The sequence below is a fragment of the Liolophura sinensis genome, chromosome 6, assembly GCF_032854445.1.
Source record: "Liolophura sinensis isolate JHLJ2023 chromosome 6, CUHK_Ljap_v2, whole genome shotgun sequence".
Lineage (NCBI taxonomy): Eukaryota > Metazoa > Mollusca > Polyplacophora > Chitonida > Chitonidae > Liolophura > Liolophura sinensis.
In genome coordinates this window covers 46,796,932-46,822,406 of record NC_088300.1, presented here as the reverse complement: position 1 = coordinate 46,822,406, position 25,475 = coordinate 46,796,932, and the positions used below count along the sequence as shown (strand labels likewise).

Sequence of the window (25,475 nt, the reverse complement as noted above, 5' to 3'; positions counted from 1 at the left end):
CTTTAGAACGTACATACCTTTATTGTTGAGGAAGGTGTGGTCTGTGGACGGGCCTGTGTCCTGTGTGGAGGTCCCCCCAGAGTGGCTTATCCAATCAAACACATCACCATTCACCACATTTCGCCATGTACATGGGCCAGTCTCAAAGTCGCACGTACCTATCAGGGAAATCATAATACAAGCTTCTCTGAAAAGTGCATGTTAACTCATTCCATTTTCATGAGACTGCTGCCTCAGGTGCCACAATATGCCATATGTTACTTGTATTATGAACCATGTTTAATGTTCCCCTCAAACAGGTAGACTGTCATCTACCTGGTGCCCCTGGTACAGAGCGAGTGAGTGAGTGCTTGGGGTTTAATGTTGTACTTGTTGCAGGACAGATTTTCATCGGTCTTTTATCTAGTGCTGCTTCACTGAGACGACTTACCGAAGGCGAGTAAGCAACCCCGCCCGAGCCATTATACTGAAAGGGGTAAACCATTCGTTGCACTATCCCCTAAATGCTGAACACCAAGCAAGGAAGTTGCAACGTCCTCTTTTAAAGTCTTTGTTATGATCCTACCCAGGATTGGACCTGGATCTACCGGGTAGATCTAACTATTAGGGCCAGTCCCCAAAATGGATATGTCAGGGAACATAAACAGCATAATGCATACTGATTACATTTTCATCTCTTCACGATTTTAAGATTTATTTATTTATTTGATTGGTGTTTTATGTCATACTAAAGAATATTTCACCTATGCAAAGGCGGCCACTATTATGGTGGGAGGAAACCAAGTGCAATTGTAAGAACAATAACATACTATGGGCGCTATAGACAAGATGTATAATATTTATGTGTACAGGTAAATCTTGACATAGATCAAAGCATACCTAATTTTTACTTACCTGGAGCAGAACACTCTCCATCTGTTACCTGGTAATCATCCAGAGCTATGTCTCCTTGTACACCCTGGCCAGTCATGCCCTCAAACACCACCTACACACATAATTTAGTTATTTATTAATCTGAATGTTGTTTAATGCCATATTTAAAATTGGTCAGTTTCATGGGTGTCACTATTCTCAAACGCTGACGTTTAGACTCCAGAAACTTTTTCAAGGTACAATGTACATACCTGTAACAAGTACTGTTTGTAATAAGTGAACCACTCTTCCTTGAACCGCTTGCAGATTATTTTGTAGCTATTGACCATATTCTAAAATTCCCTAAATGACGTTATGCTAGCTAGTGGGTACATTTAACAGAACTTCGAAAAAATTAATTTCTATTTAATCCCTCCCTTGCTACATGAATGCCTTACCTGGAAAGGTTTAGAGACAGATGCCCGAGGCAAGGTCACCTGTTCCACCCTCCACACATTGCCCTGGTTACCAGATAATGTCCACAAGGGATTCCCCAAGGTGTCATTCACCTTCAACTATGTAACACAAGGAAAAGGATTTATGTATCATGTTTACTACCATTAGACAACTTCTTGGAAAGAAACCAAAGAGACATATTTTCAATACAAGATACATCAATCATTCAATAAAGTCATAAATTCTCCAAATTGCTCACGAATGACTTTAATATAAAACTACTTCTACGTTTAGCATATCACTCCTTTGTTCTGCAAATTTACATTTGAGTGCAGTTCAATAATAGCCATGCTTCACATAAATTTAGGTTGGCAGTAAAGACAATATCTGATCATATGTCAAACTAAAAAGTCAGTAGTGTAGGGTTAACTAACTAAGAGACACTTACCTTGACACTGAGGGAGCCAATGGATTTGCCATACATGTGATACCAGAACTGCAAACACTGGCCCTGAGTTCTGCTCTGTATGAGAGGTGAAAGAAGTCTGGCGATGTCTCCCATGACCCTTGGAGAAGAGCTCTCAATGTACACATAATGGCCTACAAACATCAATACAAGTCTGTCAGGGCTGGGTTTACTTTACTGGGATCAAAACTACATTACACACAGGCAAACATGTTTAGGTTTTCATCAACAATGCAGCAGCCATGATTTTTTTCCCAAACCATCTGTAGTACTATCACACAAAGTCTTACATCAGGATGTTTTATGTCTATTGTATCACTGAACAGCATTATGTACGTAATGGGAGCAATTTTCCATTGCTTATTCTAGCAGTAGCTAGTGGGAATTTCCCTTTAGCTCAGTTGATATCGCGCTGGACTTCAGCCGCTGAGACCAGAGTTTGAATCCTGGTGTGACCCACGTACTGGTGGCATGACCAAACGGGTTCCAAGAAGCCTGTGGACTTGTGCGTGTCTTGAGAGAGGGGAAGGATTTAAGTAGGGAGGTGTGTAATGGGAGCAGCCTTTCAGTGCTCAGTTGGTAGAGTGCTGGACTTCGGCTGCTGAGACCCGAGTTTGAATCCTGGTGTGATCCACGTAGTGAAATCCTTCTACCATTACAAATACATAATTCTCTGCCAATTTCACTTTACCTGCTTTAGTCCCGTAAGTATGATCAGCTGAAGGCCCCGTGTTTCTTGACACAGTTCTGCCCACCTGGTAGAGCCAATCAAACTGATCTGTCTTGTCTTGCACAAACTGACATATGTCCTTTTGCTCAAAATTACAGGTGAGGGTCAAACTGGGCGGTCCGGATGGCGCTGGTGTAGTCAGACTGTCACAGGCACCAGGCTTCAATGTGATGTCATCCAGACCAATATCACCTAAGTAACCATCACCAATCACACCCTCAAACACCACCTGAAAAGCAGAAATGTTTTCAAATGTTATTTCTAAATGACTGCTTTCAACACATTAAGTTTCCTCCATCGGCATTGTGTAAGCGAAAAATTCTTCAATATGGCGTTAAACAATATATTAAATAAATATCACAATAAATGTAGTATGTACCTTATACTGAACAGTCCTGTTAGCATTGACAGAGGCTTTGATCCATTTGTCTCCTTGGTTCCCCACCCGTTTCCAAATTGGATTAGCTAGAGCGGCTCCAGTCTGTAGGTACACATTGAGCATACCCACATGAGGACCATACATATGGTACCAGAACTCCAGACACCGTCCCCCAGCAGGTTCCAATTCTGGGCCCACTAGCTTGGCATTGTCACCAGCTTTCTGTGGATCAGATGCCTCCACAAACACATAATAGCCATCTACAACAAAAAGTGAAAGCTATGAAACCGTTGCTACAGCGAGTGAAAAATCTTAAATTTGATTTATACTGAGGCCACATTAAAACCAGGATTACAGTGCTATTTGGAGTTTTGAAAACTTCACACTGTGAATCCAAATCTGTAAAGGTTAAAATGTACTTTTTCCAAATGTAGATATCACACTGAAGTTTCAAAAGTTCACAAAAAACATGCTTTGAGCTAGAAACCTTAAAAAACAATCAGAACAGCCTGTATCCTGATCAAGACAAATCAGTCAATAAACAGGCATTACTGCGTAAAACTTGATGCCGATGAAAAAGAATCATCATTTCGCTTGAATCTGGGCACAGGACCATATACCTGTCTTAGATTTAATAAATCAGACTTGGTCCTAACATCAAACAGTTTACAGGACTAAAACTGAGACTCACATGAGGAATTCTTACTTTAAAAGTCAAAAGGGATGGCAATAAAACAACAACCAAATAAATAAATACTAACATTCATCTTAAACTTTCATAACAAAACCTTGACGTTAAACTCTATGTTTAGAATTAAGAACACAAGTTAAGACTAAGTCTGACTGAAGTCTATGAAAGCTCTGTGATCCTGGGGCCTGAAACTAAAACAACAATGATATTGTTGCAACAAAGTGTGTTTACAAAAGGACATGTTGAAAAACTACAATACCACAACTACAAGCCTATCCTTTTCATAATTTAAAATATAAAATAATTTATCACATAAAAGACACCAACTGACACAATTGTAGGAAAGCTTTTACATGACAAAAACAACCAAGGCTGTTAACTTACGTCCTGTGGTGTGGTCCATTTGTGGCCCTGTGCTCAGTGTGCCAGTACTGCCATTAAACCTAGTCCAGTTGAACCGATCATCTGTCGCCTGCGTCCAACCACACAGATTATTCTCAAAGTTGCAGTCCACAGTGCCTACAGCTGGAAAGTGCACATAGTTACTTATCTGATGTTGAAATTCCCTTGCAATAGCACTGTAACAGACTTAACACTACAGTGGAAAATTGTAAGTTTCAGCACCAAAAATAATACTTTATGACATTTATTTGCCCCTAAAAATGCACTTAGGTAGACAACATTTTAGGTCATTCATGGTACATATACATAAGAATTTCAAGGTCAAGTGTAGATATATGTAGTTAAAAACACACTTTAAGACTTACCATGACATTCTTTTGGTAAGGATCCAACATGGCCCCATACTACAAGTCACCTATATATTCTAAGACTGCTAACTAAAATTTTGTTCCTGATGTTTTTACGCTGAATTTTTCCAAAATGCTTTAAATATCAGAATCTTGCTTCACACGATGTTGAAAGATGTTTTCCCATTATCTTATATTTATTTGATTGTTGTGTAATAGCATATTCAAGACCCAATTAATCTTATGATCAGAACTCACTGGATGTAGGAGGGACAGTTAGTTTAGGCGTGGCTGTAGAGGCTGGGGTGGTTGTTTTCTGGTTAGGGGGTCGAGCCTTGGCAGGGTAAATCCCACAGTTACCCTTCTTCAGTAGTGTGTCATCAATTGCTATGTCACCTGACGCTCCTGAACCAACAGATCCTTCAATGATCAGCTGCAAAGAAGAAAAGCACATAACTGTTTTACTGAAAATAAATAAAAGCTTGTGGGAATGGTTGAATGACTATGGCTTATCACTAATAATGTAGCCCAGTACAATCTAAGGAAGATTTCAAATGATTTTTCAAATGAGAACAGTTTATCCACTAACTTTCACCTTAGAAACTTTGAGTGGATAATATCATACAACAACTGTAAGCGTAAGAGAAGTTCAAGATGCAACTTTCCTGTCAAGACTCTTACATTGTAGTCTTGACTAGAGCGAAATGGGAACCGTGCCAGACGCCATTGGTTTCCTTGGTTACCAGTCAGCTGCCACATTAAAGTATTCACTGAAGCATTCTGGGACAGGTATATTTGCAAATTTCCAGTGTTGGCCCCATACATGTGGTACCAGAGCTGAAAGCAACTTGTGGACTTGCCAGTGGCCGTGAGCGACTCGCTCATTAACTGAGCTCTCTGACCTGGAGTCTGAGGCTTGCTGGCCTCTATGAACATGTATGTACCTGACAGGAAGAGAAATGGTTATTTCAAGATTATTTGCAAGAAACATTCTCAATTTCTGTGACCAATTCTGTCAGAATAACAGCTATGTCAAAGCCAACAGGAGAAGAAAATGGCCTGTATTTTGTTGAAAATAAATGTCCCAAAACCTGACCCTGGTCTGTAACTTGTCTCGATAAAGCCATGTAGCAAGTTGCAATTTAAAGTAATCAAAAATCTGAAAAAAGTCTTGATAACTGTTCTAAGACAAGACACAAATGCCATAATTTTGTTGAAAATGGAGATCATCTGTGAAATTAGGTACCAAGTTTTAACCCTGTAGTCTATATCAAGAATAAAACAGCTGAAAGTCTGAGCCGTACCAGAAACAGAATTCACTGTGTGATCTTTAGTTGGTCCTGTGCCAGATGTGGATGTATTCCCTTTATGAGACACCCAATCAAAATCATCTCCACTTCCATCATCCACTTGACTCCAGGAGCAGAGGTCGTTTTCAAAGTCACACGAGCCTGTGATGAGAAAATACTCCATACAGAGTGAGAAAAACATAAAGTGAGGACATTCATATCCCTAGTACAAGAAGTGTTTGACTTTGCACCATCTGTGTTCACTGTACAAGCACAGCATCACTTCTTAAAAATTCAACAAATTTTATTTCAGTCAGGAAGGTATGGCATGCCAAGTTTCTGCCAGTATGAAAAAAAAATTACTGGAATTCACAAGAACATATGAGATTACATGTATCCTAATATACGTGTCCCATACCTGGATTCAGACAGCTGCCTTGTGTGAGTTTCACATCATCAATAGCTATATCCCCATGAATGCCTTTACCAACAATTCCCTCAAATACAATCTGAAAACCAGCAAAAAACAGCATATTTTTAAGACATGCTGCAAACAATGCATTACAAGTAGACCAACTGGGGAAAAACATAACAAACTGGCCAACTTACATGTATGCACCAGAAAGGAGAGCTTCCGTCCCAGTTTAATGAATAATCTGTTTTAATATTGGGCATAGTGTACACATCATGAATCAGAAGCAAGATAGGATGAACAGACAGATTGATAAATGGACAGCACAAATCTCCCCTCCATTGCAGATTTAGGACACATCTCCTAAAGAGAAATTATACCTTTTTTAAAAGATTCCCGGCTTCAAAACTTCAATGCAAATCATGTTTTTATCTCGCTTTACAACATACCTTGACTTTGCTTGTTTTCTTTACTGTGACTTGAGCAAGGTTCCAGCGATTTCCCTGGTTTTTTGACTTCAACCAAATTGCAGGCCCGAGTGATTGCCCGGCCATGGCGTATACCTTGAGAGTATTCACATTCTTCCCGTACATGCTGTAGTAAAACTGTAGACAGGTGCTGCCACCTGTCTTATAGGTAGGGGAGATCAGCCTGGCTTTGTAGTTGGATTTCTGTGGCGATGATGCATCAATGAACATGTAGTACCCTGAAAAAACAGAGAAATCCACAGATAAGAAAAACATATTCCAGGCTGGAAACTACATGTACAATCAACAATCAGACATATTCTGCAATCTTTAAACTTCAAGGTAAAAGCTGAGAAACTTGCGCTCCATGGAATGATATGACTTGAAACATAAATGATTCTACATGACTGTATCCTCTTGTGTTTCAAAAAGACAAAATTTAGACCAGAACTTTCCAATTTCGTTGAATTTTTTTTAATGAACGACTTGGTTTCCTACTGTTACACCTAGGTTGGTCAATTAAATGATATTATAAACACAAATGCAACATTGGAGAAGTCTCTAACTGAAGGAGTGTGTTAAAGTGAAAAGAATCTTGAAGGATAATGGAAAAATGGCAGCCTTACAGCCTTACCATTAGCTGTTCCCAGGGTATGGTCAGATGAGGGTCCAGTTTGTCCAGTACCTGTTCCATTTTTCTGATGTTTCCAATTAAAATTATCTTTCACAGACTGCTTATAATTACAGTAATTTTTGTCTTCAAAGTCACAGAAGCTGATGACACGCCTTGTTGTTGTTGTTGTTGTTGATGTTGCTCTGGTCCCGGTCACACTTGGTGCAGCAGTTGTGTCTGCAAATATTCCAATTTTTAAGTGCTTATTAAACACGGCAATTAACATTCAGAAAACCAGCAGCATTTGAAGATTCTCATATTATAAGTAATTATAGCGGTATGCTGTTACCAGACCCAGGAGCCTGTCACCAATGCGGTCGCTGTGAGTTCAAGTCCAGCTCATGCTGGCTCCCTCTCCGGCCGTACGTGGGAAGGTCTACCTGCATCCTGCGGATGGTCGTGGGATTCCCCGGGCTCTGCCCGGTTTCCTCCCACCATAGTGCTGGCCGCTGTCGTATAAGTGAAATATTCTTGAGTACGGCATAAAACACCAATCAAATAAATAAATAAATAAATCAATACTACCATGCTGCTCCAACTGTGTTACTCCATCTCATCCAATGTTAGCATATGCTGGAATATATCCCACACTTGGGTGAAAAATCTAAAAGTAACCCTCAGGCTAAGCCACCCATATATACCCTCACCTGCACAGGGTCCATCTGTGATATTCACATCATCCACACCTATGTCTGCTTTTCCGTTTTTCCCCTGAACGCCGCCCAGCACAATCTGAGAAATAACACATTTACACTGTGTAGTGTGTACACAGAGCACTATAGGCACATAAAGACATCATGAGTGAATAATTTATCAATTACGAGAAACTGTTTTCTTGAACAACTATTTGTTAATGGGCTACACTCGCCATGTAATGGTAACTTGTACTCAAGCCTGACTGTTCACTATTCTCTTGAAAACCGCAACTAATGCATTGCCAGCTTGCCGACATGTTGTCATTGCAAAGACGGATTGAACAACAGACTACACAGTTTAGGCTTGAGTGACTTTAGGTATTCAAGATTCCCAATCCAAGAAACTCTGCTTGATACTGGAAAAAGGTTGACCTTGAATATGATCCAACAATACGCATATGCGCCTTTACTTCTAAAATTAAAATATTTCCTTAGCCTCTTAGTATCAGTATCAGAATGAGAACACTTTACTTCCCCAATAGAATCTTACCTGGAGTTTGGATGATCCTGTCACTGTCAGCTGAGCAAACTTCCATTTGTTTCCTTGGTTACCCTTCTTGATAAAGACTGGTTTGCCAAGTTTCTCACTGGCCTTGAAGTAGACATTGAGGGCGGCGACTTGTTCCCCATACATGTGGTACCAAAAAGAGAAGCATTTGCTCTGTCCATTAAGGGTTATGATGGGACTGACAAGCTTCCCTTCCTGTCCTCGCTGGGTGATCAGGGAGGACTCGATGTATATGTAGTAGCCCTCTGTTCAAAAAACATACATTTTCCCATAAGAGTGCTGTGTATCATTTCTTATTTGTCTGACTTGAATTTTACACATGAATAAAATAGTTTTTTTCAAACAAAGGGGCAGCTGGTTATATGAGTGGAGGAAACTTGGCACCACAAAAACAATGCCATGGAAGGTTGTAAATGTACCTTTGGTTGACTACCCTTTTAACTCGAATCAGCAGCCTGACCAGTTGAAGCTGAATTTAAATCTGGAACCTTATTGGCCAAGGGCTATTTGTCTTGGGTGACGCCGCCCAATAAGGCCTAATCTGTATTCTGTAACATCTGCTTTGCTAACAGAAATCAAAGATTGCAGAGGAAAAGTTCTGAGTGTAAATATAATACTGTAAACTTAGGACAAACTGTTTAATGTTAAGTCCCGGTTATATTTTTTTGATTATTTTGATTATACGCAATCCTTATTCATTTACTCAATGGAGGGTCAGTTTCATTCATAGAGAAAATGAAAGTTCCTTGGGAGAGCACCCATTTCCATCAACAGAAATGCACACCGTAAGTGGTCATCAATCAATGCTAGACCATGCAGATGAGCAGGACAGATCCAAATGAATAAAATAGTGCATGAGTAGTTTGCCACGGTCCCATTTCCAGTATAGTAGCAGAGTAAACTCTTCAGAAAAAAAAAGGTTCAAGGCAAATGGTTTTGATATTCTACCAGAAGGCAGCCAGTGCTGAATACTTACTCCCTGAGGTGTGGTCCGCAGAGGGTCCGGTATCCGCCGTGCTTGTAGGGCCCTGCTGTCTCCTCCAGTGGATCTTGTCAGTGCTGTCAGGACTCCAGCCACACAGGTCATAGTCAAATGTACACGGCAAGCCTGGTCCTCCTGGAGTGACAGACACACACAAAATACAGGTCAGCTGAGGTCTACACTAAACACTGTCAAATCGGGCAACACACTTGGTTTCCCTAAATGAAAAAACCATCTCAAGACCACTGAAGATACTGGCTCTAACTCACGACTGGGGAGAGTTTCCTGTCGATGATGGCAGTTGCTTTCAAGAAAATAATAAACAAGTTATTTTCTTGCAATCTGTTTATAGATTCATTATAAATGAAATAAGGGTCATTTTGACATGAGGACACAGCCAGATTACCTGTAGGCTTGGGTGCAGCCTTCGTTGTTGTCACAGTTGTCCGTACAGTCGGCTTTGTTGTCTGTGTGGTGTGTTTTGGGGTAGGTGTCGTTTTAGCAATAGTTGTAGCTCGAGTTGTTGCAGCAGTCACAGTGGCTTTGGCATTACTCGGTGTTACTGTGAATCCCAAAATTCAGCTCTCAAAAGTATGTTTAGAAACACTGTTATATCTGCATTTTATCAAGGAAAGATGGCTACACTGTAGGTGACTCGGGAAGACTAACAATCTTTCTTGTTCCACACATATTCAGATAGTTTGCTTGATAAATCCGTTAATAAGCAATCCTATTGTTTTCTGTTAAAATCTATAGATATTATTTAGATTAAGAATGTATCAAATTAGTCCCCAAATGTTTACCTTCATTTCTTTATTTTTGTTTGTTTTGATATGTGCAGGAAACTTACATCTGCAGGATGTAGCATTGTCAAGAGATATGTCATCCAGGGCAATGTCACCACTCCAGTTGCCTCCCCTGATCCCTTCAAACTGAAGCTGTAAAATCAACAAGATAAACATATCTAATAATTAAGAAAGGTGATGGGAAGATCTGGCATGTAAATTACATGAACACATAAACGCTGTTGGCCATAATGGAACCTTGCTGATTTTATTTACTTACTTATTTTTTTCAATGAATACCACTGTTGTTACTCTTCTTACTGTAATTCTTCGAAAATCAGAAGATCCTTTGATATTATCTCAAAGTTTCCTTCCAAAAGTCTGCCCAGTGTAAATTTCTGCTTTATTTAGAAGATTTATTTACTACATATACCATCCTTTGTTGGGCGAAAACCAGACCCTATCACAAATCAAGGTCAGTCGGCAAGGAATTCTTTATTCTGGCTAATCAGGAAATGAACGTGAGGAGAGAAATATATTTAAAAAATCAACTTCAACCAAATCTAAACCCGAATAAAAATAGTAGGGGCTGTGCTTAAAAGGTCGGTCTGGTTATGCCTATAAACAGATTTTTAATGATGACTTCATCCATACTCTGAAGGAGGAGGAGATTGTTGGGATGCTGACACGCCCTTCCTTCCACTCTGCCCCTTGATTGCCAGACAACTCCCACAGGGGAAGGCTAGGGCCCAGCTGAGGCAAGGCCCACACCCTCAGAGTGCCGACAGTCTTTCCGTACATGTTGTAGAAGAAGTGCAGACATTTCTTGGCTGATTTAGAGGACAAACTCTCACTGACTAGACGGGCACGGTCACCAGGTTTTCTGGGGACTAGAGGCCTCTATGTAAATGTATGTCCCTGCAGGGCAACAAAACACAGATTCATAATAATATGAATGTCATATGTAAATCACCTATATTCATGGAATTTGTCACCAATTAATTAATTAATACATGATTTACACTAAATTACATAAAGCTTTGTGACTTTTCAAAAGATCAACCTTATATACCACACTGCATTCAGCAGGGCAATTAGTTGGCGACAAATTCCTTGAAATCACAGGTGCAAATGTACGTACGTATGTATGTATGTATGTATGTATTTACAATACAGCTGAGAATTAGAAAGAGCCCGTCTTAAATGTTTGGTTATAAATATTTTTCATTATTCTGAGTGCATTTTTCAAACCAGAGGCTTACCAGGGTACCTGCGCATTCAGTGTGTTCTAACTTTGCTGCTTGTATGAATGGATCATTTACCTGCTGTGCCTTTTGTAGTGTGGTCACTTGTAGGACCTGTTCCTCCTGTCTTAGTCTTCCCACTACCCAGTGTCCAGTCAAACTGATCAGTTTGATCATTTGTCCATGTGCATAGCCCAGATTCAAAGTTACAACTTCCTGCAAACACAACATTATCTTCTATGCATCGATGTATGCTTGGGGTTTAATATCATACTTAATTTTTCAGTTATATGACGAGGAAGAGTCATATTGTTGTATTTATGAAATAAATAAAGGAACCCTACTCCAAAAAACAAAACTAAAAACAAAAAAAAATACAATCATTTGCACCTCATACAATACCTATACATGTATGCATTAACAAACTTTCCATTACACAAAATGTGGCTATATTATTTTCAAGCTCCTGTTTGGGGTTGATTATAACTACAATTTCACATATTTCAAATTACCTGAATCTATTTCTTTTGTTTTATTTGTGTTTTACGTGTATTCAAGAATATTTCACTTATGCAACAGTGGCTATCCCAAATCAAGAAAAAATGAGATACACGCACTTATAATGTTTACATCACAGACAACAGGAACTGATTACACAAAGATATGTGAAATTTAAAATACGATCTTAAAGCTCAAAATTTTGTCCACCTCACAAGTGTTATCTGAGTCCAAATGTACCCAAATTTCAACTTTCAGTATCAAAAACTGAGCGTTTTGGAAAGATTTTAAGTTTTGATTTAAGTCAGAAATGGTTTTGTTGAATTGGCCCCAGGGCTATAGCATTTGACTATGTTACCTTCTGTTTGGCACTCTCCGTCTATGATGCTGTAATCATCAATGGCCATGTCACCCTTCATGCCAGTGCCCACAATTCCCTCAAACATCACCTGATATGGTTTGCTTCTGATCGCCTTGGGGACAGGGGTGGATGCTATGTACCAGAGGTTACCCTGATCACCTGAGAAGTAACGAAACAGATAAATCAATTTGGAAAAAAATTTTTTTATATTTTTTATCTATTTATGTTGTTTAACGCCTCTTCTATGATGGCGGTAAGTTTATACACGTATGTGGAGGACATCGGAATGTCCAGGGTAAACCAGTGATGTCTGGTGTATATCCACATCATACTGGTGCCACACTAGTGGTCTTCAATGAACATTAGAACATACAAACGGCCACAAAAATGTCATCAAGCTCTTACTGTCGCCAAGGTCCATGAACACTCAGAAAGTGGGATCTACAAATTCACTATCCAAGACAGAGTTCAAACCACTTCCTTTTTCAATGAAATCAAGAAGACAAAGTTCAATTTCAATTTTGAATAATTTTAAATAGTCTGAAATTATTAGCAAGCAAATCACACCAATCAATACACTGCATGTAGTTTAACATCAATTCTTCTTTTTTTTTTTTTTTTTGAGGAGAAAAACAGAGGAGTCAAGACTGAAAATCCTGATTATGAGATGAACTGTTATTCATTCTCCTTTACTCCACTCACCTGTCTTTGTCCATACAGGTTTGCCTTTTGCACCTGAGGCAACTAGGTAGACGTTCAGAGTGCCAGTATCCTTGCCATACATGTGATACCAGAACTGCAGACATTTGGGTTGAGTCTGGCCAGTGTACACGGGAGACAAGAGCCTCGTTACATCCCCTTTCTTCTTTGCAGATGACTCCACGTACATGTAGTAGCCTGAATATAATTTGTTCATGGAAAGATTCCGAATGCTAGCTGGCAACTGCACAAAGTAATTTTTGATTTAAGTCGAAGTTTGATGCAAGAGTTAAGGCTTTTATTAACACCCTGCCCAATAATTTTTCATTACCATTACTGCTATTAAGTTTATGGGTGAAGACAACTGGAATAACAGAGCAAAACAAATGGAAAAACAGTCAGCTGTACCAATATGAGCTAGAATTGAACCCACAACCTCAAAGATATGAACTTAGAGCACAGTTATCATTCCTCGGCTTACCTGAGTCTGTTCCATAGGTGTGGTCGTTAGTGGGGCCCGTATCCGCAGTACCTGTGGAGCCCTTAGCCCAGCGCCAGTCAAATTTGTTCCCGACATCCCTGGAGAAGCCACACAGTGTGGAATCCTCAAAGTCACAACTAGAGCTCACTGCAAAAAAGATCACATCTCAAATTATCATTTAAAAAGGTCAAACTATTATAACAACAATATTTCAAGTATGAGTATGATTTATTAAATTTATTTAATCAGGGCTCATACATTTTACTTTTTTCTCAGTTGCTCAGTGCTCCAAACATTTTTTGTAAGTGTATGTGTGTAATAATGAGAGCAAACATTGTATCTCATCTTTACACAGCTGAGACTGAACATCTAATTGTAGCAGTGGAGTTGCTGGTATATACAGATTCACTAAACCGATAGGTTTCATAGATGAACAAAGTACAGGTGAAAATTAAATAGTTGAAGTGTTCATGTCACAAATTAGTCCCTGAAGCAAGTATTATCAATTATTTCAAGGACTACAGCCAAATCTTATTTATTAAAAGTAAGCACCACAATGTAGAATAAAGGAGGCAACTTACGTTCCAAACACTTTCCTGCTATTATGGAAACATCATCAAGAGCTATGTCACCCTTAGACGTGTTTGTTCTACCACCATCAAATACAATCTATAACAACAAAAAGATATCTCATATAACTACATCTAATCTACAATGAGCTACAAAGAAAATTCTGAATTTCTCACACACACAATTCTTAAGAATGTGATGAAATATTTCAATAATAACACTTTCACGGTTTAGTACCAGGGCCCAGTTTCATGAAGCTCACTTAGCAAAGTTTACCCCTAAACTATCATGTTGTTTGTCGCAGAGATATAAAGTGCACTTAGCTAAGGGCTACTTAGCACTAAATGTGCTTCATGAAACCAGCCCTGGACAAACCTAATCCATGTTGGCAAAACTGTTGAGAATTTGCTTTCATGTACATGTAAATGGCGCAGATTTTCTAAATGAAGAAAGAAAATCAGGAACACCTAACTTACATCATTTTATTATTACTTACAATACCTTTACATCAGCAACCTGCAGCTAGTCATGGGTTTCCCCCGGGCTCTGCCCGCTTTCCTCCCACCATAATGCTGGCCGCCGTCGTATTAGTGAAATATTCTTGAGTACGCCGTAAAACACCAATCAAATAAATAAACAAAACAATACATTTATACAAGTAGTATCACAGCTGACTATAGTCACTCATTTTATACATGGGCCTGTATAGAGGTGAGGCAATGTGCATGTCGAGGACAAAACGTTGACATTCAAGGAGGTCAAACAAAAGGCCCCACTGATGAGTACGACTGGATCACAGTCAGAAGTCAAAACTGAACAGATAAACCAGTAAAATGCTGGGATATGAATAGGGCATAGTGCCCTTGCCTCATACATCAATTGTCAAAGTTAGCATTAAATTCACTATATATACCTGTTGCAAAAACATTCAATTATTGCGGGAACTATGTTTCAGAGGGTAAGTATATGGAAGTCAGATAAGTGGAATGTCTTACGCTGAATGGGACTTTAGCCGATACGTCCACCAAAGCTTGTTTCCACGTGTTACCCTGGGTGCCCTTTCTAATCCACACAGGCTTTTTCGGGAGTGCCAGGCCAGTCTGTACGTAGACACGAAGACGGTCCACACTTGTGCCATACATATGGTAAAAGAACGCCAGACAACTCTGTCCTGCAGCGACATCGGGACTGATCAGCCGGGCTTGCGACAGCCCTGTCTGAGTAGAGTTAGGCTTGAGATACAGGTACCAGCCTCCTGAAAAACCGAACAGTACAGTGCAGTGCAGTGCAGTGCAGTGCAGTCATAGGTGTAAACAATGGTGAAGATGATTCAAGGAGACCCGGCTATATTGTCAGAGGGTATTACAGAGCTGATGTGCTGAGTCAGCATATCTATGCCAAAAACCTGTTTAAAAGCATGAATATTAAACTCACCAGAATTGCACATAAAAATGAAATCACTAACATAATGTCTTCTTGCTGTCCGAAACCTCTATCAAAGATTTTTGATAAACGACCTAAAGACCTAAAATATATTGACAATGCAAGAGTTATACTAACCAAAGACAAAACAATATAGTCACGTAGTGAATTTTCAAAACTTTCAAGAGACAGAATCTCAAAATCTCTTGTTAATTAGTGACATCAGCGGTGACAACCCTAGAATATAGACACCCCTAGAGTCCACCAGTTAATCAGAACATAGACCCACACCCCTAGAGTCCACCAGTTCCGGTCACGTCTCTGCCTCATCCAGGTGTGTCCCACAGGTATGATTTGAGAGACACATCAGCTGCAGCTTTTATACAGCCCATCACGATAAGGGCATTAGTCACTATCTCTAACTCTACCTGTCATTAGCTGACCAGGTGAGCACAGAGGGATTAGGGGCTGTCCAATGTGGGGTCAGCAAACAGTGAAGCAGAGTGGGGTTATGTAACAACTACAGCCAGGTCACAAGGTTAACCTAATCAGACACACCTCTACACATTACCACATACCAGAGACACTGACACATAAATGTGTGCCGTGCTTATTTCTTGTCACTCTAATAATTCTTCAAATTCTTAAAATTATGCTGAGAGCTTTTACAGGCATAACTCCAAAGCCAAGATCAAACTTATGAACTCAAATGCTTGTAAGTGGATTTTTTTTATTATGTATTACATATTATTCTTATGTTATTGTGGTCAAGTTTACTGATGAACTCATTAGCATGTACATTTACTTTGGAAGGCGATATGCACAGGGGTAATCTTAATGCTAAGCCCAGATCTCCATGCATTTCAGACCACAAAATCCAGGATTATTTTCACTACATCAACTTGTCCCACATTACAATTATGCACACCGAGTGAACAAGTAACTTCAGGCACTTTTATGCAAAGTGCTAAAGGCACTGATTTAATCAAACTTAGTTGAAACTTAACTGGAGTTGAGCTTGAAATTCAGTACAATCTGAGTATGGTTCATTTCCCTCATTTAAAGTAATGTCTTTAGGAGAGTTAAAACAACACTGTGTAGCTATTAATGGCTGGTATGTCCACTGGAGAGCAGAGTAATAGTTTTTCTGGAGGTGAATCTACAAGTCTAAAGGTTAATTCTGTGAGCTAATGAGACTGCAATGAATCCATGTGACTCAAAGTACTTGTGTCCTTACCCCCTGAGGTGTGATCTTGGGTCGGCCCGGTTCCAGGTGGCACAGACCTTCCCTGAACCTTCGTCCAATCAAACTGATCCTTGGTGTCCTGTCGCCAGCCACACAGATCCACATCGAAGTTACAGTTGAATGGCCCTGGTTTGGGGGTTGTGGAGGGTGTAGTCACTCTTGGAGACGGGGTGGGTGTAAGTGTGGTAGTAGTTGCGGGTACAGCCTGACTAGGGCTTACTGTAAACATGAACAGTAAGATACAGAATAATGATACTGATATAGACCGTATACCATTATGTTTTTTTTATTGCCCATTATTACGTCAAAAGCATTTCACTTATTTATTTAATGACATGATAAAATTAGGGTAAGAATCAACTGTACATTTCTGGTTTCATTTACTTCTTAGGTTGGTGTTAAATGCAATGTTTAAGATGCCCAAATACATATACAGCTTTTTTACCAATGTAAAAGTTTGTCAGTTAACTGAAAATGAAATGAAAATATAAGTTTAACATGTTAACAATGTTTGGTTTTTCAGCAAAAATTACACATAAATAATTAAGAGAGTGAAAAATGTATAAAAAGTATTAAATATAAAATATTTCCTACCACAAATTTAGACTTATCTATAGTGTGTATTGGACATTTCAAACAGACAACGGACAAGAAGCAGATTTCTTTAACAGCATTTAAATGATTGCAAACAGGAAATTAAAATGCAAACTTTGGATAAAAATGTGTTCTTGTTCGTGCTAACAATCAATACTTAATGCCAAAATGGTAAAATTTAATTTCATAACATCTGAGTTTTAGGAAAAGTACTTGTCAAAGGCACAATACCCTGTACAGAACACAATATGTATAGCACAGTTTTCACCACAACAGGACAGACAAAGCACCACCAAAGTATTCTGATCACACTTTGTACACTACATCGACATCTAATCAGTTAAGCCTCTCTGGCTGATAAGCTGTTATGATAAATCCTCTGTCCTCTGATCACTGTTGTGTGTACTGAACAGATTAAGAGGGTTGCTTTAAGCTGGTGTATAGGGAATGTAATGTTTGCTGTGGGGACTGTCACAAAGGTCTGTGACTGCCCAAACTGATGAGATAGGATTGTCACACAATCATAGATTAGCCCTTAGGAACAGTCACTCAATGCTGTCTGAGCACTAGTCATTCATTTCATCACTAATTTTGGATAATATCTCGGGTTACAAAGTCATTTCTGAGTTCAGTCAAAATTTGAAATACGAGCATAAAACTTATTTTTTGGCTTCATGAATCAAAATACTGTACACTTATCAATATTATCTCAAAGACAAAAGTATCCAAATTCCAAATTCCAGTACCAAAACCTAAGCATTGAGGCAAGGTTTTAAATTTTGACTCACGTCAGAAATGGCCTTGTGGAAACCTCCCCACAGGTTTAAGGAAGCTAATTTAAATCGCATAATGAAGTTATATAACTAGAGCGACATGCTTGTATACATCATCTAAGTAAACAGATATGGGGAATAAAAAATATGCAAGAAATTGGACTTATCTTAAATATATTTCATAAAATTTAACTGCTCAAGCTACTTTTGGTGAAATATCAATAGAGATTACTGCTGGTGCAAGTATGATAACAGTGTTATTGTTATTAGGAATTACACTTTCTAAGTACAGCACAGAATTCTAGTGCTGAAGCACCGAATTCCTGATAACAATAATACTGTTATTTAAAATCCACTTTTCTCAATGACATTTATACCAGTCTAGTGCATGTATAGTAAAGTTATATCACCATAAGACCATGTCAAAATTGTGGAAACAGTTACAAAACATTCACAAAATAAAATTTACATGAAGCAGCTTCAGAATACAGAACTTTTGCTCCTGATACAATCAGGAAAAATTCAGAATACAGAACTTTTGCTCCTTATACAATCAGGAAAAAAGCTTCCATGTTTGCCTGTTGCTGACAACAGCAGAAGTCCTTGCTTTTATCACTCATTTTTATAAAGGGATCACAGACTCTAGCCTAAAATTATAATCAAAATTAAGCTCTTAAAAATTCTTATCAAATCAATTTTGACACCTAATTCTTTTTTGTGGTTGTACAATTTCAGCTAACATTAACTTCCAGCTTCAAACATTTAGTATTGTGAAGAAAATTCAGTTTTGAGGCACTGTGAAACAGATGACAGGCTTCTGAAGAACACTAATTTTATTTATTTATTTGATTGGTGTTTTACGCCATACTCAAGAATATTTCACTTATACGACAGCGGCCAGCATTATGGTGGGAGGAAACCGGGCAGAGCCCGGGAGAAACCCATGACCATCCGCAGGTTGCTGGCAGACCTTCCCACGTACGGCCGGAGAGGAAGACTTGTAATTTTTCAGATCAATTTCAAGGACAGCACGGGCAGCAGCCAATGGCAGGTTGCTTATTATAAACACAACCTCACTCAGTTCAGGGGCCTCCATGGCTCAGTCGGTTAGCGCGCTAGCGCAGCGTAATGACCCAGAAGCCTCTCACCAATGCGGTCGCTCTGAGTTCAAGACCAGCCCATGCTGCCTTCCTCTCCGGCCGTACGTGGGAAGGTCTGTCAGCAACCTGTGGATTGTCGTGGGTTTCCCCCGGGCTCTGCCCGGTTTCCACCCACCATAATGCTGGCCGCCGTCATATAAGTGAAATATTCTTGAGTACGGCGTAAAACACCAATCAAATAAATAAATAAATAAAAAAAAAAAAATCACTCAGTTCATCATTCACATTCTATCTGGGTAAAAATGCACAAAACAAACTAATTAAATTAAATTTGCCATGTTTACAGGGTGATTTCCCCTTACCTCCACAAATTGACTCTGAGAAAATGATATCATCAATGGAGATGTCCCCAAGTTCATTTTTGCCCACAGTCCCTTGAAAGGCCAGACGGTAACTCTTCCCTGAGGCTGGGATCGGAGCTTGACCGCTCACCCAGTTATTGGCCTGCTTCCCTGTCAGTGACCAGATAATAGCATCTGGCGATCCTACAATCAATGAGACAGAAAAATATGTGAACAGTTCAGAGGTAGAAAAAACAGATAAATGCCAACCATATCACAATATTAAAAAAATTAATACAAAAACAGCATGTGCTTTTCCAACTCTGTGATAGTCAACTTTTTTACACCTACCTTCACATGAATGCACTGTTTAAAAAAAAGAGGTAAATACAAAATTTAATTTGATTCAAAATGACAAATTCAAATGTACTCACCTGTTTTTTCCACCTGAACTCATGTTTCATACTGATGTCACCATTAGCAACATTCATATTTATACACGTCGGCATTAGCAACATGGGGTTGCCATGGCAACATAAAGGCGTCTATCCTCTCTGTAGAAATTTTTGCACCAATCATAAAAAAATTACCTCTGAGTTTTACAATCTTGTACTTCGGTGTCAAATTTTCAGCAACTAAATTCTATCCCTCATTGAATCAGTTGACTTTTGGAGTATAATTATGGATTATTGAATGAAAATAGGTTGATGTGGAGTTTTCTATTTTTGCGTGATGGAAGCTTCATGAACTTTGTTTTGGCACCACATAAAAATAGAACAAATCAACATCAGCCCATAGTCAATCAATAACCTATAAAAATAACACGCCAAAGTAGAGCGCAAGAATTTCATATCTGTTCCTAGGTAACCATAGATAACGCTGAATTGACTTACCCTGAGTTTTGACAATGACACTCAGTGTGCCGATGCCGGAGCCGTACATATGGTACCAGAAGTGGACACAGCGTCCGCTTGAGGAGACGGGATCAAACGCTTCGCTCAGCAACACCGCCACTTCTCCAGCTTTTCGCGGTTTATCAGTTTCAAGATACATGTATTTTCCTAAAATGAAGAAAACCGTTGATAGAATGTTTGAATGTTGTTACAAATGATATGTGACAAGCTTCATACAAGACCATGCTACAAGCAATGTTGACCATTTACTGTCATCTAGTTCCCTAGGAGTGGGAATCTCAGGGATTCCCTGTTTAAAGCTGGGATTGATCTCCAATACCATAAGTCCAATAGTGACTTAAAAGACAACCATCTTACAGGGTGCCTCCGTGACCAAGGTCGTTAGCATGCCAGATTTTCGCACTGATCCAGGAGCCTCTCAACAATGCAGTCGTTGGGAGTTCAAGTCCAGCTTGTGCTGGCTTCCTCTTCGGTCGTATGTGGGAATATCGGCCAGCAACCTGCAGATGGTTATGAGGTTTTTCACCACCATAATGCTGGCTGCTGTTGTATAAAGTGAAATATTCTCTATATAAAACACCAATCAAATAAATAAGTCTTAAAGCATAACTTAAAGGATACATCAAAAGGTACTACTGTATATAATGAAGAGAACGGTTATGAGGACAATGAAGAAAGATTTGCCCAAAAAATGACAGTTTTTTCTTCATTTTTGAGGCATATTTCATATATCTTAATAGCCCCTCTATTTTATGCATATTTTCTGTCAAGGATCAGAAACATTCTGAAATGACGTCATCACAAACATACTGGAAACTCAGGAAATGTTTGATGTCACCAAAGCAGACTACTTAATTTCTGAAATGACCACTAGAGGTTAACAAAAAGTGTCGTTTAAATCTATTTTTATACCTGAATAAGAAAGCCGACATGCTTTTTTTTGGTACTTTCATATGTCAGGCCAGGTCATATCTTTCATGTGTATATGGTTTATGTGATATAATTGAAACTACTGATGTTGGTTTTCAAGTCTTGAACCTTTCATTTTATCATTTTGTCAAATATTCTGTTTTACCAATTGTGAGTCAACAAAAAATAGCTACAATGTCACATTTTGACTTTCACAAAGTTGCTCACCTCGATCGCATTAAATTCTATCAGGTTAGTACCTGAAATTGAACTGTTGTCGTAAATTGTGACATCTTAACAGTGTGATAAAATGTGTTTTTTAGGGGCCATACCTGCTTTAGTCTGCTGGGTGTGGTCATTTGAAGGACCAGTTCCTTTTGTGGAGGTTGCCCCAGACATCTGAATCCAGTCAAACTTGTCACCTACTTTTGAGTTGGTCCAAGTGCACAAGCCACTATCAAAATCACAGTTCCCTGACAAGCAAAAACAAACACAGATTAATCAACAGGGGCCAGAAGCTGCATTGTGTTTTTAAAACACATATTCCCCGCTCTTGTGTATAGGACATGCAAATAAGCAAATACACAAAGAGAGAAAAAAATGGGGGAGAAAAAAAAAACAATGCACACACATCCAAAATTTAAGCTAGCCTGTTCGCATTGTGGAAAATGTGTGTACCAAATTTGGAAGGTCTTTCTTGAATAATTTGTGAGAAATCAAGTCCACAAGATAAAACATTTCTTGCACGTAGAGCATCCAACATCCAAATCAGTAAAACAAAGACAACTAAGGCCTCCATGATAATTTTTTAATCAGGTCACAACCAGCAAAACATGTGTATCAAATCTGGAATTCCTCTCTCAAATAGTTTTTAAGAAACTGTGTCCACAAGTAATACACACAGGTAGACACAGATGCAAATCAAGGTGCCCCCTTATTGCATTTTTACAGGGCCATTAAAAGTGGTCAAAAGTTACTTCATACACTTGGCACTACATGGTGAAGTTTTACAAGTATGCACAGCGCAAGCCCTGAAGAAAAAACAAGAGTGAGTAATGCTTTGGTGGATAGATCCATCACACAATGACTTTAATTGCTTCAAATAAAAATGCTCATCTGAAAACTAAATCAAGTCCTTACCAGGTGAGTTACATTGTCCGGGAATGAAGCTGATGTCATCCAATGCAATATCTCCACGCCTGTTTGTTCCAACCACACCTTCAAACAAAACCTAACAAAGAACAATTAATTACTGGTGTGTGTTCAGACTTAATTTCTGTGACAGTGGCCCAGTGTAAAGGTGGAGGAAACCTTGCTAGTCCGATGTAGCCTTTGTCAGGGGCCAGTGAACCTTTGTCACTGTCTTCCTTCAGTTCTTAAACCACTTGGCTAAAGATATCTGTCTTCCCACATTTTTTAATCTACTTGGCCATTGAAACTTGTCTTCCCACAAGGACAAGTTCTCTCTGTAAGGCTTCAGATAGGCCAGCATGCAGTCATTTGTGACCTCATGTTTGTAGAGCCCAGCAATCTCTGCACAATGTTCTTTATTTCACTTGGCCAATGGAAAATGTTACATTTCTGGGGTAAAATATGCAGATGGACATCTTGATTTCTAATTATCAGGGGCTGGTGGATTCTTCCCACAGTTCCTAGTCAATTTGGTCATTTTGACATGACATGCCTATAGATAACTCCTTCAAAATATCTGAGTTTTTAGTGAAAGGCCTTTTAGTAAGACATGCTATTGTAATTCTTCAACCTTTTCACATGTTTGCAAGGTGTTTACTCAAGCAGACTCTGAGGGCATTATGCTGTGTACACTTTTGTGAAGATCAGGAATTGGCCAATTTAACCAATGTAGTTTTGTCTTCAAAATCAAATTGAAAGTGAGCATAAATTGCTCTGCAAGTTGCTCATTCATATGCAAAAAGGTTGAGGAATTAGCATATGAGCAAGATGAAAGACACTGATACATAGAAGTATGAGCTTTATATGTCTGTGACAGTCCTACAGTCCTCTAGGAAGAATGTGACTCACTTTGTACCCTTTTACAGCTGTCCTCTTAGGAATGGTCACTTGTCCAACAATCCACTGGTTACCTTGATCACCAGTCATCGTGAAGATTGGTCGGCCATTTTGTCCTTTCACCTGGTTACGAGAATAATGTGTACCACAAAAGTTAAATATTTATAAAACAGGTGCCGCTCCAACAGAATCTCTTACCTGTACTACAAATGTTTCATGTTTAGTTAACATTATTTCTTTGCATAAATTGACTGACACTTTCTACTGACAGAGGAACAACGTCAAGGCTCTTCAACCCTTTTTTTAAACAGCTGTAAGACGGGCTATCCTCAGGTGAGCTGATGGGCTGCTGAGCGCGGCGAGATGTGCGCTAGCAAAAGAGCCGGGGGTTTGTGGCCCTCAGCCGCCAATTATGCAAAATGCTCAAAAATACATTCTCTGTCATTTTAAGCCATTTGCTATTGCCTATCACCAATTCCATATCGCCGTCACTGTACAGTGAATTTGTGATCTTCAAGACAATAAGTAACATTGGAAACCAGGGAACCATACCATTCATGTCATATAGTTTGTATGTCCGATAATGGTTCAGTTCACATGGTCACTGGGAAAAGGGATAAGGGAAGAGGCCTGAAGGTAATAGGTAAAAACTCCTCCACCCATTCTGTTGAAGAGCCGTCCAGCTAAAACTTAACTATGATCATCAATATAAAATGACCCAATTACACACACACAGCATAGACTACAGGCAACCAAATATTTTCAACAATATTAGCAGACTTTTCTTTTCTTAATATATAATAATTAATTTCAAAGTTTGTACCACAAGTTTTACATCTTGACATTTTAAACGTTCACACTCTGATGTACTTCACTTCGATCTGCCTAATATAAACATTATGTTTTGGCCATTAGACAGATCATAGTCTAGAGTTATACATAGCATACTGCATAAATATTTATACTTTCATCTCCCTACATGTGCATAAATATTATGCACAGACCTACCTGTACATGAATATTATGCTTAGATCTACCTGTACAAAAATATTATGCTTACTACCTGTACATAAATATTACACTTTCACCTACTCAAGCATTAATATTACACTTAGATCTACCTCTAAATAAACATTACATTTAAACCTACACGTACCATCTACATGCATAAACAATGAAAATGCATCTGTACATCTATTTTGACATACCTGTGCTTGAAACAACACATCAAATTGACCTACCTGTGCATAAACATTGAGAGTCCCAATACCATCTCCAAACATGTGATAATAAAACTGAAGGCATACAGCTGCTTTGTCTTTGAAAAGGGGAGAGGTAATCCATGCCTTGTAACCTTTCTTCTTCGGTGGTGAAGTCGCAATATACATGTAATAGCCTATTGAACAAGAAAAAAAAAATACTGCAATATTTGTTACCTGGTCTTCTGCTATTTCAAGATCTTTACTGGACGGTGTGCAAATGGCAGTAAATATTTTGTAGCAAAATACTGGTTAACTTTAACAATCACACTATAAGTTCCCTTGATAGAAAAAATATTGATTAGAAGTCCCTATTACGGTGGGGGGGGGGGGGGGGGGATCCTACATATACTATTTCCTTTGCAGCAATGCATTAGGTCACTTCAACATATAAGAAAATTACAATTATAAATATTTCAGAAGCCCATGAACACAAGAAGCTACATGTAGTCAAAAAAATTTAAAACATACCACACATTTACGTATAAACCAATAAAAAAAAGAAGGAATAAGAAAAAGTTTCACATTGGTTGAGTTGTCAACCAAACTTGACAACTAAACTTGTGGAATATAGTTGGTCAATGCAGGGATCCACATAAAACCACCAGACTTGAGATAGCTTTGTAGAAAACTGCTACCCACCTTCACCAGTACCATACGTATGATCTGAAGCAGGACCTGTCAAAGCTGTGCCTGCTCTGCCCATGAATCTCTTCCAATCAAATTTGTCCTTTTTCTTTTCTTGAACATAGCCACAAATATTTTTATTTTCAAAATCACATGTTCGCGATGCCAGACTTGATGTTATTGGTCCACCTGAAATAAATACACCAAGACATCAGAAATATACCCAAAACTGAAACTTAAAGTAAGCATCATTAAATTACAGCCATTTCTACTTG

The 25,475-nt window shown here is 38.9% G+C and overlaps 1 protein-coding gene across 1 annotated transcript in view; it reads right to left on the bottom strand.

Moving 5' to 3' along the window:
- LOC135467268 (MAM and LDL-receptor class A domain-containing protein 2-like) overlaps nt 1-25,475 on the bottom strand; it is a 147,268-nt gene that overhangs the window by 103,845 nt on the left and 17,948 nt on the right. The window contains 34 exon segments of the mRNA XM_064745034.1: nt 18-158; nt 895-985; nt 1,311-1,427; nt 1,757-1,908; nt 2,466-2,733; nt 2,884-3,143; nt 3,959-4,099; nt 4,582-4,787; nt 4,919-5,267; nt 5,628-5,774; nt 6,031-6,121; nt 6,480-6,730; nt 7,126-7,341; nt 7,812-7,896; nt 8,350-8,612; nt 9,344-9,484; nt 9,756-9,911; nt 10,200-10,287; nt 10,789-11,022; nt 11,024-11,052; nt 11,457-11,594; nt 12,235-12,396; nt 12,940-13,134; nt 13,418-13,564; nt 13,999-14,086; nt 14,983-15,242; nt 16,647-16,874; nt 19,485-19,667; nt 20,357-20,524; nt 21,619-21,759; nt 22,427-22,517; nt 23,327-23,437; nt 24,556-24,710; nt 25,216-25,389. Coding sequence (XP_064601104.1) covers nt 18-158; nt 895-985; nt 1,311-1,427; nt 1,757-1,908; nt 2,466-2,733; nt 2,884-3,143; nt 3,959-4,099; nt 4,582-4,787; nt 4,919-5,267; nt 5,628-5,774; nt 6,031-6,121; nt 6,480-6,730; nt 7,126-7,341; nt 7,812-7,896; nt 8,350-8,612; nt 9,344-9,484; nt 9,756-9,911; nt 10,200-10,287; nt 10,789-11,022; nt 11,024-11,052; nt 11,457-11,594; nt 12,235-12,396; nt 12,940-13,134; nt 13,418-13,564; nt 13,999-14,086; nt 14,983-15,242; nt 16,647-16,874; nt 19,485-19,667; nt 20,357-20,524; nt 21,619-21,759; nt 22,427-22,517; nt 23,327-23,437; nt 24,556-24,710; nt 25,216-25,389 — 5,667 coding nt within the window.